General features: G+C 44.0%; 1 protein-coding gene across 2 annotated transcripts in view; it reads left to right on the top strand.

Moving 5' to 3' along the window:
* Positions 1–18145, top strand: part of LOC310872032 (sarcoplasmic/endoplasmic reticulum calcium ATPase 2-like) — a 53661-nt gene that overhangs the window by 16234 nt on the left and 19282 nt on the right. For both annotated transcript variants that reach the window (XM_083783706.1, XM_083783705.1), the window contains 4 exons: positions 8416–8496; positions 10041–10126; positions 11634–11931; positions 14237–14403. In XM_083783706.1, coding sequence (XP_083639832.1) covers positions 8416–8496; positions 10041–10126; positions 11634–11931; positions 14237–14403 — 632 coding nt within the window. The remainder of the gene's footprint in view (positions 1–8415; positions 8497–10040; positions 10127–11633; positions 11932–14236; positions 14404–18145) is intronic.

The raw sequence follows: 18145 nt of genomic DNA, 5'->3' as shown, positions 1-18145 counted from the left end.
AGAGGCAGGGCCCTGTGTGGGGAGGGGTATACAGTATAGGGGGGATCTCTTGTCTATCATTTGGAGACCTTATAGGGAAGTGCTGTGGAGTAGTCCAGTTCCCCCCCCCCCCCCCCCCCCCACCAAAGCCCAATGCACAGCCCCTCTGGGAGGCATACTTTGGTTAGACATAGCATTGGTTAGACATGGGTTACGGTTAGGTTTAGGTGTGCTGCCTCGTGGGAGGTTAGGTTTAGGGTGAGGGTTTGAGATAGGTTGTAGATGTAGGACTAATGAATGGTCTAACCAATGACTAGTCTAAACCAAAAACTGTCTAAACTAAGTACTGCACCCGCCCCTCTACCCGTTCCCGTCGCTACCCTTTACAGACTGGGATTCCAGACACCCTGGATGGCATGTTGGCATTTTGTGTGGTCTGGCGAGTGTGTGTTGTCACTAAGGAGGGGTCTCTCTCTTTGACGGGAGTCTGGTCCGTCCAGCCAGGTGTACAACTATGGTATCTCTGGTTGTCTGAGACAGAGAGAGAGAGAGGGGGAGAGAGAGAGATGTTCCGAAATGGTTTAGTCCTAGTGGCAGGGAGAAACTGCAATCACATCAGACAGTGATCTGATGTAAGTGCATAAATGGTGCATTTATATAGCGCTTTTATCCAAGGCGCTTGCTTTACATAGACACATAGGCTTACATTCACGCACACATTCACACACCGATGGCGGAGGAAACCATGTTCTGCGTGCTGCTCAAGGACACTTGGACACTGACTCTGGGAGCCCACAGGGATCCAACTGGGAACTTTGTGGTTCTCATCCGGCTGTGTATGTCAGTGTATATCAGCGTTCTTGTGTAGCGCACACAATTAATCTATCTATATATCTATTCATTCATGAAACCCTTGCGTATGACCAAATGGCCTCAATCTTCAACCTCCATCAAAAAACAAAACCCCACACACAAATATCTGTCCGACTGTGGATCGCTCTGTCGCGTGTGCATGTGTACTGTGTATGCATCGGCTTTCCTGATTGGCCAACCCGACCCGTCTGCTTCATCATGACTTGGTGAAACTTCACATCACGTTTGTGCCGATTAGCCATTTGAAGTTCCTGATTGGCCAACCCAACCTGAGTGGTAACTGATTGGCCGAGCTTCACTGTACTTGAAAGTTTGTTGAAGACACTTTGAATAAATGTGATCATTCCAATGCCTGGACTACATTAGTATATAGGGCCTACATGGCAGTGTTGTTTTTGGCAGAACATTTCTATTTTAGTTTCAGTCATAGTCTCTTAAAACGTCACATTTTAGAGTCACCCGGAATGGTGACTAGTTTAGTGTTTAGTCTACTAAAATTTATTTTGGCGGGCCATGAAGCCGTCATAATGGCTACTTTTTCACATGCTGAAAATTGCCGATCTACAAGCTCACAACGTGTCGCGCTGCGACGCCTTGTGAGCTTGTATATCGTCTATTCGTCTATACAACCATGTGTAAAATGACTTATAATGGATCTTCCTAACATTTTAGTCTAGTTTTTATTTGTTGACAAAATCGACAGTATATTTAGTCATAGTTTTAGTCACCATAGCTTAGTTTTCATTTAGTTTCCATTTAGTTTTCGTCAGTGAAGAAAGGTAGTCGACGAACATTTTTCGTCATAGTTTTAGTCGACGAAAACAACACTGCTACATGGATTATGTTATATTGAATACATCACTATTGCTTCTCTTTGTATTGAGTTTGTGCTTGAAATGTACTGTAATTCTGCATACTGTTAATAAATATTTAAATCAATCAATCAAACAAAAGGCCAACAAGCTACTGTCAGTTTCACACAGCTCATGCAGTGGCATTCCTCTTGCGTACCAACCTGCCATGGTAGTCATGTTGGCCTTGAGTTGGGTATCTATCGCGTTGAGTACCGGGCATCTGTGCCATTCTGTCAGAATGCGACAGGTCAGATATGCTGGTTTGACGCCGAGTGAGCAGGCTTTAATGAGGGGTCAGTGACGTAGAAAGTGGTGACATTAAAGACACGAGAGAGTGACAGCACCGTAAGTACGTTTTCTGAGCTGTCCTCGCGCCTCGGCCCCGATTATACGCCTGTGTGTGGAGGCCTGTTTTCCCAGGCAACTGTTGCTCAGGCCTCTCTCTACCCTCTCACCTTCTCACTTCATACATCATCATGATTGATGGGCAGAGTAAGAGAAGATAATTATACTGTGTGTGCGTGCACGTTGTTGCCAAGGTTTCATATCCTGGTACTGTTCACAATGACACCTTTGCTATGCTAAACATGACTTTGGCAACAGTTTAGAAGCGAAGACAAAAGGTTGTGATTTATAGCCATTTAGCCATATCATCCCGTTAAAGGTTGGCCATGCTACGCATGACATGTGGCATGTATTCAACCTCTTGAAAAAGTGTAGATGGAAATCAAAGTCTACAACATGATTCTCTTGTATTCTGTGACAATCTACTGTATGTCCAGTCTTGCTTTTTCCACTTTTGTCGTTAAGTCCACTTAGCTCTGGATGTTTTTGACAAGAAGAGCTGTTGTGTTTCCAGTGCAGTCAGTCCTGGGACAAGTTGTGTTACTATGGCAACAGAAAACCTTTCCAGAAGCTCAGAGTGCTGTTTGATATGCAAAACAGATGCAGTCAAAGTGAAAGCCCATCGAAGATGCTATTGACATAACCAAGGTCGAAGGTAACTATTGGCTGAACCACGGTCAAAGACGATGTCCGTGATTTGTAAAACATAAACTAGGACTGCAATTATTGATTATCTTCTTAGTAGTGCTGCACGATTAATCGGAAAAAATATCACGATCTAGATTCAGACACTACTAGTTGGCTGTCCAATTCATTTGAGTTACCGGTACTCATGGTTTTGCTACAAGAGAGACTTTAAGAGATTCACATTTGAGCAAGAATCAAGAAAGTTCTTAAGTTTTTTTTAATATAATAAAAAAAGTGAGCTTATGGCTTTCGCCTTTATTAATTTTTTTTGTAGAGTGATACAATCACAGTAGCCTTAGGCTGACAAGAGATGAGGAGAGAGATGGGTGGAGGGGGGGGTGACATGCAGTAAAGGTCTTTGGGATCAGGAGTCGAACCCGCGGCACACTGCCAGACTGGATTACCAGCCAAGGTGCCTGGACCGCTGAGCCACGGCCCCAGGCTGGCTATTGTACTTTATTTATATATATTTAGCCTACAATGACTTTCCAAAAATGTTCCACCACTGTATTTAAATCCTTAACATGGCAGGATAGGGAAATAAATGTAAATGTACGGCTAATAATCATGTACACAGGCTCAGCGTTTTGTTTCAGTCAGCGTCGGCACATGTCGTCGTCTCCTTGTTCTGACCAGCCAGGAGAGAACCTAGCCAACGGACATGCATGCGGTCCATGTGCCAATGAAAGCTGCCACTAGCCACTGGTTCTTTGCACTGCAGCCTCAACGTGGCAGTTTTAAAGGGCACCTTTGGGAGTCATATCTTCAATGCGTTCCTGCTTTGAGCCTCTTCATTTTGCACTGTGCAATGTGTGCATGCATGTGAAGTAGGATAGGAAACTTACCCTCTTATTATTTTACCAGCAACATTTTAGAACAAGAGTGGAATATATATACCGCATATATGATATATATATATATATATATATATATATATATATATATATATATATATATATATATATTTTTTTTTTTAAAGGCAACCATATCTGTTCCATTGCAAGCGTTGGTGATTGTATATGGTAGGGATTTCCCACTCTGCTCTTAAGCATGGAGGCTGTGTGTGATGTTGGCACACACTGAGGTGAGAAGGTGGCCATGCCTGAGGACCCTGTTGGACCGCTACCAAGTAGGATGTTGACATTATGTGACAGACGATATACACACACTTCAATTACAGCGTGTCTGCAGTTTAACACAGGCTTATGACACTGCGTCGCCAGTGTGTCTGAGAGACGCACGCCGTTTCTCGCTTTAGCTTTGTACGAAGAAGTGTCCCAACACTGGGATCACGTTTTCTAGAGTCGTCATATCAAGTGCGATTTATCTCCCGTGTGTCTTGTTGTTTCAAAGTCATAATGTTTAGTTTTCTTTTTCATACCAAGTTGTCAATGTTTCTCACTTTGAATGTCTCTCTACACAGGAAGTGTTATGCAATCATGTAGGATGTGGCTGTTAAGTTTGGTGGTTTTCTGGGAAGCACATCGTGTTTTGGTCTTGTTCTCTCCAGCCAACAAACGCTCGTTAATCCGTTTCTTCGTCCAAGGACTGGCTTCAATTCATTTAGAAGAAATTCTGTTGATCATTTTTGCGTTTTTTTTGTCACCAAAACTGCATTCCCCCATTGTCAGTGATACGTTGGCCTTCTGAGAAGGGAGGGTCAGGGGAATATTGCACCCATTCTGCATTTAAAGGTCCCACAACATGAAATTCATGAAATTAAACTTTTCAAATGTTTTGTGTTTTTTGCGCTCCCCTGTGTTTTCACAAAAATATGCAAAGAATCTGGCTTTATAGGGGCTTTTATGGAAAGCCCCTATAAACTGATGTGGTCGTATGTGTGATGTCATCTGTATCACCCTACTTTGTATAATTCCTCCCCCTATTCAGGCTTCAGTTCCAAATTTGCATTTCCACTTTGTTTACAATGTCCACGGGAGGCATACTTTGGTTAGACATAGCATTGGTTAGACATAGCATTGGTCCGACTGGATTAAGGTTGGTGAGGGGTGTGTTAAGACGACCGGATTAAGGTTGGTGAGGGGTGCGTTAAGGTTTGGGAGAGGGTTAAGGTTAGGTTTAGATGTGCTGCCCCGTGGGAGGTTAGGGTTAGGTTGAGTGTTTGAGATATCGGACCAATGGTATGTCTAACCAAAAGCATGCGCCATTGTTGATTTTCCGGCATGAAATGGAAACAAGCCTGGCTTTATCTAGCATCGGTATTATAATGACTCGAAGATAAAAATAATGTGCATATCAGCGCCCCCACCACCTCAGGACATTGTGGTACTGCAGCTAAAACTGCTTCAGAAGCCAGAAAGAAATGCCATGGACTGGTCATATCAGATTTGGGATTTAGGCTCAAACCATTAGAAATACGTTTTGAGGGACATTTAATTAAATATTAAAAACAGTTTTAAAATGCATGTTGTAGGTCCTTTTAATGGAAGATGCAGCAGAACTTGACACGGGTGTTTCTCAGAAAAAAAAGTATCGCCCTCTTTCACGATTGGAAAATGCCCGTTGACTGACATGGCATGCATTCCTGGCTGGCACCAAACGACCGCCAGTACATTTATTGGGTCGTCTCTCAGTCACAAGTTTCACAACATGCCGTTATCTCTCTGTGTGCCAAGGCTAGAGGGATATATTATGTCTACTTGTCACACCTTAAGTCAGAATTATGTGCAAGCCTAGAGACCCCCAAGCCGCTAATTGAGGGTTAGGCAAGTTGCACAAGTGTGAGTTCCGAGAGAGTTTAGTTGCCATTGAGTGATTGTTCCGTTGACATGATGGGGTGGTGGGCCATGGTGGGGTCTTTATGCAGTGGCTGGTGTTATCCCCTACCTCTTCCTGCACTATGGGGAATTGGGGATGGACGGGCAAACAGCTGATATCATCTGTCCACAGTTAAGCCTGATCAGCGCATTGGGGGAACATATTGAAATACTTTAACCATGTTTGGCTGTGTGTTGCTTGCATTGTTGGTCTCATGCTATTCTCCACCCCTTTGTATCCCTGAAAAGCGAATTGTGCCATTTAAATGTGTTTATTTACACTTATCTTTACTTCTTTTCAGTAATTCTCTCTCACACTTTTTTCTCAGTCATGTATTCATCATTAACAAATTTAATTTCACATTATTTGGCCCGAAAGGGCCAAATAATGTGGGAGCCTCAGAATACCCATCCGAGACAATTTGCATCTTTAACAAAGTAGGTCTATACGTCAGCTAGGCTCAGGGGGACTGTGCCACGACGACCTGAGCCAGTTCCCTAGTTTCCACTGCCTTAGTTTATGTAGTATTACGAGGCTGAATTGGGTCACTCACTGCAATCCCGATGTGCTCAAATTGGCCTTTTCCTTTGAGACTCACTGGCCTTTTTATGCCTTCCAATCCCTCTAGTTCCTCTCCTTCTTTCTCTGGCCTTCCTCCTCCCGTCCCTCTGCTCTGCCTCTAGCAAAGGAAGTGAAAGACTACCAGCGGTGCTGAAAGGAGCTGCTGTGCATTTGCAGTCCAAGCTGATACTGATTGACTGCCTATTGAACTCAGAGAAAGCCTCGTCCCTTTTAAACGTTTCCCTTTAGACTGTAGTAGGGCCCCATGGACATAGCTTCTGCCGTTTGTTGGAAACGGCATAGTATCCTCCGAACCGATTTGTGGAGCCAAGAATTACGTAAGGTTGCACTGCCTTTCCTTTTGACTGTCGGGCATTAAAGCAAACATAGTAAACCAAGCTCTGGCATTTAGCTAACAGCATCTAACAGTGCCATGAGTATTAGACATTTGTAGTACGGTTTGCCGGTCCCAGTGGGGATGGAACCCCTTAGGGGGTTTGCACATTGCACGATTCTGGCTTTCTTGTTCATTAGATGTCACACTGTGTGATGGGAAAAAAGGTCAAGCTGTTATTATTATTATCCAACCTGTCAGACATGTCACATTTTGCAAAGAAACTATTACCTACTACAGTACATCTGCCGCTGCATGCCGTGCAGTGTTTATTTAGTCGACTAAAACTAAGACGAAAAATGTTTGTCCACTACCTTTTTTCACAGACAAAAACTAAATGAAAACTAAGCTACGATGAGAAAAACCAAGACAAAATATACTGACAATTTCGTCAACAAATAAAAACTAGACAAAAATGTTAGGAAGGGAGTCAAGGGACTAGTGGACAAGAGATCCAGTATAAGCCATTTTACACTTGTTTGCATGCTGAAAATAGCCGATCTACAAGCTCACAACGCGTCGTAAAAATTTGCTGCCAAAAACAACACTGGCAACATGCTTTACCATGAGAAAGCAAAACAGACCGAAGGAAAGTGAAAAACTTTTGACCCATATAGCATAAAACGTCTTGGCTTGGCAGAAGAGGAAACGAGGAGGTACTAATTATCCAAAGGGAGCTGGGAAATATCTCCATGCTATCCACGAAACCTATTCGACAATGAAGTTGTTTTGCTCGAGTAGTAGTAGTGTTATTTTTCTTCCATAGATGGCTGTCTTTTACATTGTCAAACTGAACGACCGAAGACACTTAAAGCCAACATTTCTACCATGATGAGGAAGCATTTTATGTATAATACTAATAATTCACTTCATGCATTCTTCTTGGTCGATACGATGACTGCATGTTATTTGTCTGGATAGCAATACTAACCAAGGCTGCATACTATTGTCGTACTCTGACAGGACTGTGTGTATTTTAGAAGCTGGTCATATTTGGAAAGCCAAAGGTCTGTTTCAGTTCAGCATGATGATTCATCTACAAATATTGACTTTCATGATGATTTGAATGACTGATGTTGTCTGTCCGACAACAGCGGACTCCATAACATAGTTAGGCAAATGTCATCTGATAATAACGCTGGTAACAACATGCGTTTGGCTCTGTGGCACAGTGGTCATTTCCTCCCTGGATTTCTAAGCCTAGCTCGGGAGACGAAACCATTTTGAAACATTGCAGTGAAATATTACAGGGTGGCTGATGATGCCGGCTACATTGAGTCTCTCGTCATCTCTCATGAGATTTGACTTGTAGAATCACAAGCAAACAGCTTTCAATTATTATGATTTATCCGTTGCTCTCGCAAATGTTACGTGCAGGGCAGGCAGGGGATGCCTTTCCAAAGGCAGCGCAATGCCATGAGCCGATGGCAACTTCTTTCGCGCCGATTTCAGAAGCGACTGTAACTCTGCATTGAAAGATTCTGGAATAGTTGTATGGTTTAATAAACTATCTCCAATATAATGGGAATAAAGCAGAATATATACAGTGTACAACATAGCTAAATAGAGGAGAGATTGTTGTGCTGTCAGTCAGATGCTGGCGTTTGAGCATCAAAGAAGTATGTTGTCCTGACGTGACGAGAGCTGTTGCTATGGAAACGAACAATAAGCGACCTCCGTTTGTGGCCTGTATGTGGACTGTTGCAAGCGGTTCCAAGTTTCAACTTGGCTTGCAAATCCTCTGTGTGTGTGTGTGTGTGTGTGTGTGTGTGTGTGTGTGTGTGTGTGTGTGAGACCATGTATTTGTGTGTGTATGTGAGATGCTGATGTGTGTGTGTGTGTGTGTGTGTGAGATGCTGATGTATGTGTTTACATTCTGTCTCCACTTTTTTCTTAGTTGCTGCATGTTTATCTCTAATTGTGCTAAAACCTTTCCCCCTCTAGTTGGAGACAAGGTTCCTGCTGATATTCGTATCTGCTCCATCAAATCCACAACCCTGAGGGTAGACCAATCCATTCTGACCGGTAAGATGTTCTGTTGATTGCCAGATTAATCACAGCTGGCAGCATTCCTTGTCCTTACATAGACATTTTGATAGAAGGCAAAGAGTGCACAATTAACCACATCCAGCAATGTAAGCATTTTCACATTAGCTTTGAACCCATTAAGACCTGGAACGCATTTGTGTCACCGTAGCTTTTAACAACATTAACCATGATTTAGCTGTTGAAAAATTGCAGATCTATGAATATATAGTTTTTCACCACAAACTTTTTTTTTAACTCGTATCTTTGCTTCTTGGGGGAGTCCCTGGAACAACATATTTTCAGATGGGGGTCAGCGACTAATTACATATATTGTTTTGGGTTCATTGACATGAAACATTTTGAGAACCACTGACATAGAAACATTAGGTTTTTTCAGAAAACTGTTATGATTTAGAAGACATTTTGTAGAATCTGGTCTCGGCGGTCTCAATGGGTTAATTGCGGAGCCCTAGTTTCCATTTCGTTGCCGTAGGGCAGAAACCTCTTCTCTCCGTAATTTAACGCCCTCCTTCCGTCATGCTACAGCGTCACACGGAAATAATCTAAAATCTATTCTAAAAAAGCTTGTTTTGACAGTTTTGTTTTTTGGACATGTTGTTTCCCCCCCGACTGCAGCGATTTCCTCGCTCGCATCTGATAGCAGTAATTGTAAACTGTGGCGCAGCGTGACCGATAGAAAATGTTGTCTATGTATAGCTCTGCTAATGTGTTTGCTGTACAATGGCTTAGCTATCATCCATGTCTCCCCCCCCCCCCCCCCCTCTCTCTCTCTCTCTCTCTCTCTCTCTCTCTCTCTCTCTCTCTCTCATATATATCACATGATCTACAAATTCCTGGATTGAGGTTGCTCAACATTCTCATACCAGACCACGCTCCCCCTCTATAGTCCGAGAGCTAATTTATATTACTGTTACCTAGTATAGTACCTTTTATTAAAAGGATATAAACCCCTTGAGATGTAAAGATCTAATTTCCGAGGGGGTCCTTAGTTAGCGAAAATGAACAAAATGACATTTTTTTTTTTAAAGATATTTTTTTGCGGCTTACGCCTTTTATTGATTCTTTTTTTAAGGGACAGATAGTAGGCTGACAGGAAACGGGAGAGAGATGGGGGGATGACATGCGGTAAAGGCCGTGTCGGGTTCGGGAGTCGAACCCGCGGCACACCGCGACTGGATCACCAGTCCGGTGCCCAGACCGTTACGCTACGGCCTGGGCCCAAAATGACATTTTTACTTACATTTTTACTTACATATTTACAAAAAAAAATGAAATTTGGGACCACGTCAAAGCATGTATGTAGCATGTATGTAGCAATGTATGATCTGTGACCATTGGCAAATGCCAATCCCTATTTTGTTTCTTAATAGCACACGTGTGAACTTTTAATAGCATTTGCTGCTAAACTGGTTGCTCGAGTACAACCGTTTTGACAGCATCCTGAGTTTTTGACGACCTGTACTGTATTGTGTCCTGTGTCTGTTGAGTAACTGACCTCCTGCCTTCTGTTGTCTCCGTAGGCGAGTCTGTGTCTGTGATCAAGCACACTGACCCTGTGCCTGACCCCCGTGCTGTGAACCAGGACAAAAAGAACATGCTCTTCTCTGTAAGCACTCCTCCTGGCATTTTGGCACACATCCTCTTCTCCTTTGTTTCTTTCCTTTTTTTTTAAATGGAAAACATATTTGCATTAATATTTATTCCACACTTAGGCCCATGTGTACTTCCTTGAAGGACAAATGGTGAGAATTAGCCAATCTACCAGCTCACCGAATGACTCCAAATATCGTCATATTTGGAGGTATTGCATAAGCGGATGGTGGAATGATTCCCAATGTTCCCAATGTACATTACCGATTTTATATTGTTCCCGACTTGCGTGGCCCATTATATGAAAACGGGTCCATGTAGTTATGGTAAATATGTATTTAGAGGGCTCCATGGCAGCATGCTTTCCATGTGACAAAACACGCCAGAAGACTTTTACTGAAAATGATCTGCTCAACGAGTTTGTTGTGTTTTATTTTACTTTTTTGTTTGCGTCCTTCTCCCGTTGTGCAAGTTAAAGCAATTATAAAATACAAGCCATGGCTTGAATTAGATTTTTTTTAAACAGGAAAATATGATTTTTATAAGCTCAAGCGACATGTCATCCACCATTTCCTAGTGGTTTTGGATGTTATCATATTATTTAATCTCTGTTGTCACTCATCAGCCCTTATCAACACCATGCAGTGGCGCCATTATGGACATTTCCTACATATTGATTTTGTTGTCAGCCACTGTCCGACGTCGCGTTTGGCACGTTGACCGACTACTAACGCTATTAATAACCCTAGTCTAACTCTAACCTCAGTCTTAACCGGTTGTATTAAAGTTGTTGTATAACGCAGTTTCGCCATGTTTTCTGCCTAATTCGAGTTAGGCAGTATGTAGCCTCGGAAACCCACACATTTATATTTCCTGGGAGAAAAAAAAAAGTCTGGGCCCAAGTCCACTTCAATTCGGCATACTAGTAGAGCAAACGTCGCTCTCTCTATGCTGATTACAGATCGTCTGCACCTTTGTTAAATTGACGTACACACAAACTCCTCTCTCTCTCTGTCGCTCTAATTAATTAGTCTCATGTCCTGCAGCTGCATGTAGTTTCGGGAGCTGCCTCTGACATAGAACAGGGCTATTCAACTGGCGGCCGCGGAGCGCCCCCTAGTGGCCCTTAAAATAAAATTAAAAAGTGTGTGTGTGTGTGTGTGTGTTGGCGCTCGTTCTGTCAAATAGGTCTAGTCTAAGGTATAGCATATATTTGTATAGACATATCACCCTGTGCTCATACTGTGCACAAATGTATTAGCCTGTAAATCTTTGTGTTTGAACACGAAATGCATTTGTAGAATCCACAAAATGTCGCTCGCACGCTGTGCGGCCCTCCACACGCAATCATTGTACAGTTGTGGCCCCCGACCTAATCTAGTTGAATATACAGATGCCATAGAAAGCATAGGTGGGTTCCAGTCTAGGCAGTGTGTAGGAAATGTCCATATTGCCTCTTGATAAGAACATACCTGTGATTATCGCATGGTTGATGACATTGGAATCGCGTGCATCTCCTCCAGGGTACCAACATCGCGGCGGGGAAGGCGGTGGGCGTGGTGGTGGCCTCGGGCACCAACACGGAGATTGGGAAGATCCGCGACGAGATGGCGGCCACAGAGCAGGAGAAGACGCCGCTGCAGCAGAAGCTGGACGCGTTCGCCGAGCAGCTGTCCAAGGTGATCTCTCTGATCTGCGTCGCCGTGTGGGTCATCAACATCGGACACTTCAACGACCCCGTCCACGGAGGCTCCTGGATCCGCGGCGCCGTCTACTACTTCAAGATCGCCGTGGCGCTCGCCGTGGCTGCCATCCCTGAAGGTCAGTGTTGCTTTTTTTTGCAGCTAATTTTTCGTTTTTTAGTCATTATAGTCTCTTGAATAGTTTTCATTTAGTTCCTAGTCACATTTTTGTCACCCGGAATGTTTGTGTTAAGTCTGGTTTTAATCGACTAAATATCATAAGATTTTAGTCTCGTAAATAAGTTCATTTAGTCGAACAAAATGTATTTTGGCGGGCCTTGCCCTTGATGCCGTCTTAACGACAGTTTTTATTTCACTTGCTGAAAATAGACGATCTACAAGCCCACAACGCGTAGCGCTGCGACGCGTTGTGGGCTTGTAGATTGGCTATTTTCAGCATGCAACTAATTGCTTGTAGATTGGCTATTTTCAGCATGCAACTAATTGTAAAATGACTTATACTGGATTTCTTGTCCACTAGTCCCTTCCTAACATTTCGGTCTATTTTGCCAACCCCACCTAGGGTATTGACACTGATGATGGATCAGTGATTCTTAAACATTTTAATTTTGAGGACCTCCCTAATTCTGAGAGTGTTCAAATGTACCAGAGAAAATAATAATATCTGGGCACTTCAGTAGAGTAAGACGAAAGTGGAAACGTCAGTCACCCCTGCATAACACACATGCTCCAGTATCTTGTATTTGGGCAGTCTCTCCTGAAGTGCCCAGATATTAATATTTTCTCTGATGAAAGTTGTCCCTGTTGTGCACCAACAAGCCCTTCTTTCTACCTTCTACTGGCTGAAGCGTGCTGGACTTCTATTTACCTATTCAAATGTACATTTGTATACTCTCAGAGTTACACACCTGTAAGGGTCCGTTTGGAACTTGAGAAGCAAATTCTGATTTGGGATTCAAACTATTTCCGGGTTACACTGGCGGCCCGGAGGTGGCAGAAATCAGAGAATTGGAATTTGGCTTCTGCCTCCAAAAAAATGAGCACTGCCACAAAAATACACTTACCGGTATGCCGAATTCGACAAGACATTCATGTTACTCATCATGTAATCAATCGTGCTACTTTCATGCCTTTGTAAAACCAGGCTAAGGTACTAAACACAAAGTGGTGGTTAGACCACTTCTAGTCTAACCACCCTTTTAATAATCATGGTCTCTAAACTACCTCCCCCTGGCCAGCCAGGGCACCAGAAGGAACTGGTCGGAATAACGTGTTCCTTCCACACGCTACGTCCGGCCGGGAAAACTGCCCCCTGTCGGGTGAAAAGAAGCAGCTTGGACTCCTCATGCATATAAGGAAGCATGAAGCCAGTCCGCTGCCCCCCCCCAGGTTGGCAGAGGAAGTGTAGCGCCCAGAATTACATTAGATAATTGACACTGGGTGAAAAAATGGGTTGCAAAATTGTGGGATAAAGATCTCTACCAGCAATGAATAGAAGACTTGATTAGCGGATTAAAATCATCCGTTAATCTCCAGTAGGTTATTTATCACTCGAATGCAATGGAGCCAGCAGGCTCACCTGGAACCGACTGGCTATGATTAGGTAACACGGAGACGTCCGAAATGCGGAGACGTTGGTCGACGTTGTTGTTCGATTATTACTAACCCTAACCTCAGTCTTAACCAGCCACATAAGTCCCCTAACCTCATATCAGTCTTAACCGGCCACGTAAGTCCCCTAACCTCATATCGGTCTTAACCGGCCCACGTAAGTCCCCTAACCTCATATCAGTCTTAACCGGCCCACATAAGTCCCCTAACCTCATATCAGTCTTAACCGGCCACGTAAGTCCCCTAACCTCATATCAGTCTTAACCGGCCCACATAAGTCCCCTAACCTCATATCAGTCTTAACCGGCCACGTAAGTCCCCTAACCTCATATCAGTCTTAACCGGCCCACATAAGTCCCCTAACCTCATATCAGTCTTAACCGGCCCACGTAAGTCCCCTAACCTCATATCAGTCTTAACCGGCCACGTAAGTCCCCTAACCTCATATCAGTCTTAACCGGCCCACGTAAGTCCCCTAAACTCATATCAGTCTTAACCGGCCCACGTAAGTCCCCTAACCTCATATCAGTCTTAACCGGCCCACGTAAGTCCCCTAACCTCATATCAGTCTTAACCGGCCCACGTAAGTCCCCTAACCTCATATCAGTCTTAACCGGCCCACGTAAGTCAGTGTCACAACGAGCCAGCAGGCTCCAGGCGAGCCTGCTGGCTCCATTTCATTTGAGTGATAACTGATAAGTAACCTACTGGTGATTATCGGTTGATAACATTCAAAGCGAGTGACTTGATATATGTTTGTGTGAACATTTATATTGAAATGTTCAACCCCCCCCCCCCCCCCGCCACCTCAGGTCTCCCGGCTGTCATCACTACCTGCCTGGCCCTTGGAACCCGGCGAATGGCCAAGAAGAATGCCATCGTCCGCAGCTTGCCCTCCGTCGAAACTCTGGGCTGCACCTCGGTCATCTGCTCCGACAAGACGGGAACCCTCACCACCAATCAGATGTCTGTGTGCAGGGTAAGAGACTCGACGCACACTGTACAGTAAAGCATGTTTTCGCTTGGTGTAGATCTCTGCTCTCCGTCTTTGTTGTAAGTGCCCATCTGGCGTTTGAGTGGAGTGTCCCCAGTGGGTTTGGAGAGACATTTGCCGTTTGGGATTAAATTTGGCCGATTCCCTTTAATCTGGCTCAGTGTCGGTTCAAGGACACTTGAACAGACAATAGGGGTGTGTTGATGGATGCATCTGCTGTTGTGCCCCACAACGGCACAACCCTATGTGACCTGTATGTCCTACCGTTTTATCTTAGAAGTTAACAACATTGGTTTTCACCAATGGTGAGAGCATACAATGAAACCAAATGGACCCTTTATGGGTCCATTTGGTTTCATTTCACGCTCCCAAGAGTTAAATTATTGTTAAACATCAGTTATTTACAAATAAGTATACAATTAGAGAATGTAGAATAATTGTTATTTTGATCGTTTGCCTATTATCTCCTATGGTATACCAAACTACCAACATCAATACAGCATGGAATGTTCGACATAATCTTGTCCAACGACAACAAAATATTCTATGTTTTGGTTCCATGGGGCAAAATCTCATCAAACGGTGGTCTGTGGCTCAAATGCCAAAAAATAATAATAATGGACCTTGATAAGAAGTCAAAGTCGTACGATTTGTCACACACGCCGGGAATCATTTTGACTAGTAGATTTGACCCCCCAAATCCAAAAGGGTTGAATGGAAAACACAGAGTGAACAGATTGGGTCCTCTCTACAGTCAATGTATTTTCCATCAACAAACAATGCCATTTCCTGTTGGAACTGGCGAACTGCCCTTTTTACTAGATCCCCCCCCCCCCCCCCCACACACACACACACACACATACACCTGCCCCTGAGGTAAGTGTGTGCATAGATCTGCTCAAATGGCAGAGATACAGTATGTGAAATGTAAACAGTGAGCAGACTGTCAGTGTTTGGAGAAGAATAAAGGCAGCTCTTTAACAGTGTGAAGACTCCTCCGTTCAGCCGTCGGGTGGTTTTGGATGACTTGCAGTGCTGTGCTGTTGCATAACTGACCTTGCGTCACCATGCTGCAAAGGAAGCAGACGGCCTTTAGTTCCCCCTCCCTCTCTATTATGGGGACCCCCCCCCCCCCCATCTCAGAGAAAAACATTTCTGCTCCTTTTTTAAGAATATCACCCGTGGCAATTAGTATATTGTGTTTATAAATCTATTTGTCTTCCCTCCAAGGCCAGAGCCTTGTTGCCTTGGGCAGATGTTTGTTTTGTTGTACTATGTATTGGTTTTGTGTGAACTGTGAACACTTTGAGTGCAAAGTTGATATTTTGACATTTTAAATTAAATTAAAAATCTCTTTGATGAACAACAGAGTGAATGCCACGGGTGATATTCAAAACATTGTATTTTACTGGGATGTTGTTATTCAAGGTGACCCTCAGCAGCTCTCAGACTGGATTTAACACATTCATTAGTTAGACAAGATTTTATTTATGTGGGCCACTGCACACACACACGCACGCATGCACACACACACGCTCAGTCCTTTGATGTGTGGATAGGAGAAGGACTCACAATTGTCATAGGGGGCACGGTGGCACAGTCGGTGGTGCTGTCGCCTCACAGCTAGAAGGTCCTGGGTTCGATTCCAGCTGGGGACGCTGTGGGTGCTGGGGGCGTGTTCTCTCCTCCGAGTCATCTGTGCCCATACCCAAGGTGGGGTTGGCAAAAGGGCCTTTCTGTGTGGAGTTTGCATGTTCTCCCCGTGTCCCCTAGGGTAGGTACCCTCGCAACAAAAATGCAGTAATCCTGGTCTCTAAACTACCTCCCCCTGGCCAAAAAAGAAGCAGCTTGGACTCCTCATGCATAGAAGGAAGCATGAGGTCAGTCCGCTGCCCCCCCCCCAGGCTGGCAGAGGAAGCCCAGGATTACATTAGATAATAAAAAAATCACCCAGAAGTTTTATCCTACAGCAGTTAGATCACAACAGCAGCAGCAACTTAACTACACAATCTCCTTGTCTTGTTTATTGTTTACAGTAAGTTGACCCTTCGCTTAACCCCAGCCCAAAAGCGACTGTCCAATGCCATTCCAAATAGTTTAGAAACTGTAGCTAAGGTACGGTACGTTTTCGTCACCTCATAGCTGTCGGGGTTATTTTACATGGCTGTGTTGTTGAACACATACACAGCGGGAAAGTGGCGTGCTACGAGCTTGTAGGTCTGCTATTTTTGAAAAAAACGACTGACATAGAAACATAGCTTTTTCAGAAAACTGTCAGGATGTAGAAGACATTTTTAGAATCTGATCTCAGGTCAGAATGGATTAATACTGCACTGTTGTCCAGTCCCCACAACGCAGCTCTAAATAGTAATGGAACAGCTAGATGGATCACAAGTGTTTACCGGTTGGAGTGCAGGGACGTCTGTGTTGAGTCACCATCATGTAGGACGGTCATTAACTGCTCTGCTATCTCACACTGTGTTTATTACTGTACTATTATGCTTAGGTACTGTCATTAAGGCTTTGATGAGTCCCACAAAGGTTCCTGTTGTAGTTAAAATGTACAGTATACGTAGGACTGTGGACCAAAGTGCCATCATCTTATGTTAAACTAAATCTCTTTTGCTTTTAAAGTGGCATACCATGAAAAATGAAATGAGACCTCATTCATTCACACACACACACACACACACACACACACACACACACACACACACTGTAAAAAAAAAAAAAAAAAGTATAGACCTTCCATGAGAAATGGACTGCACACTCCAGAGAACAGCGATGGACAACTTACCGTACTTTCGTCAGGTACTATAGCATCTGACGAAGCCCCAGGCAAAACACACACACACAGGGCTTAAAGTTCTCAGTCCTGGGGACTGATTTCAGTCCTGAGGATTTCATAGGGGTCATTTAATGGCATCAGTGTAGATTTGCAAAAAATCTCACACACACACACACACACACACACACACACACACACACACACAATCTCATTACATACTGTAAGTATGTAATAATGGAAAAAGCTGAGCCAAAAATAAACCTGATGGACTGTCCATTTTCCCCCTAGTCGATAGACTGGTCTTTGAAGTGTGGCCTCTGGGCTGGACGAGAGCTTGACCGCACGTCATCACTCCCCCTGTCTTTGCTCTGTCACATGTCCTTAACTCATTCTGACCTGAGACCAGATTCATACGAGGTTTCCACTGGACACACACTGGTCTGATTAACCCATTCTGACCTGATATCAGATTCTAAAAATGTCACAGTCGTTCTTCGATTTTTCAAAAATAGCAGACCTACAAGCTCGTAGCGTGTGATATTTTGATTACCCAGCCATGACTGACACACACGGTCGCACGCACGCACGCACACACAAACGCACACAATGACACTGCAGACTGCTCCAAGGTCTTTAGCAGCTCCCACTGCGCTCAGGTCCGTGGGGAGGTTCCGTGGTGTTCTGGTGCCATCTGCTGTGTCAGTGCAGGATGGAACAAACCTGCCGACTGCAGTGAACTCCATGCATGCTTCTGCTTACGCTGTCTGATGATGTGATTGAGGTGCCGATGTTGTGTAGACAGCTTTTTGGAAACTGGTGGTGGTCTTCTCTGTAAAGCAGCTCAACGATTCTCAAACGCTTTCATGTAGAGGACTCCCAAATTAAGATGTATGTGGCCGCGGACCCCCGTTTTGAGAGTGTGTTGTGCCACGGATGGAT

The sequence above is a fragment of the Protomyctophum parallelum genome, assembly GCF_964188405.1.
Source record: "Protomyctophum parallelum genome assembly, chromosome: 15".
In the NCBI taxonomy this organism is placed as follows: domain Eukaryota; kingdom Metazoa; phylum Chordata; class Actinopteri; order Myctophiformes; family Myctophidae; genus Protomyctophum; species Protomyctophum parallelum.
Note: the sequence above shows the minus strand (reverse complement) of the source record. Positions and strands in the feature narration are given on the sequence as shown.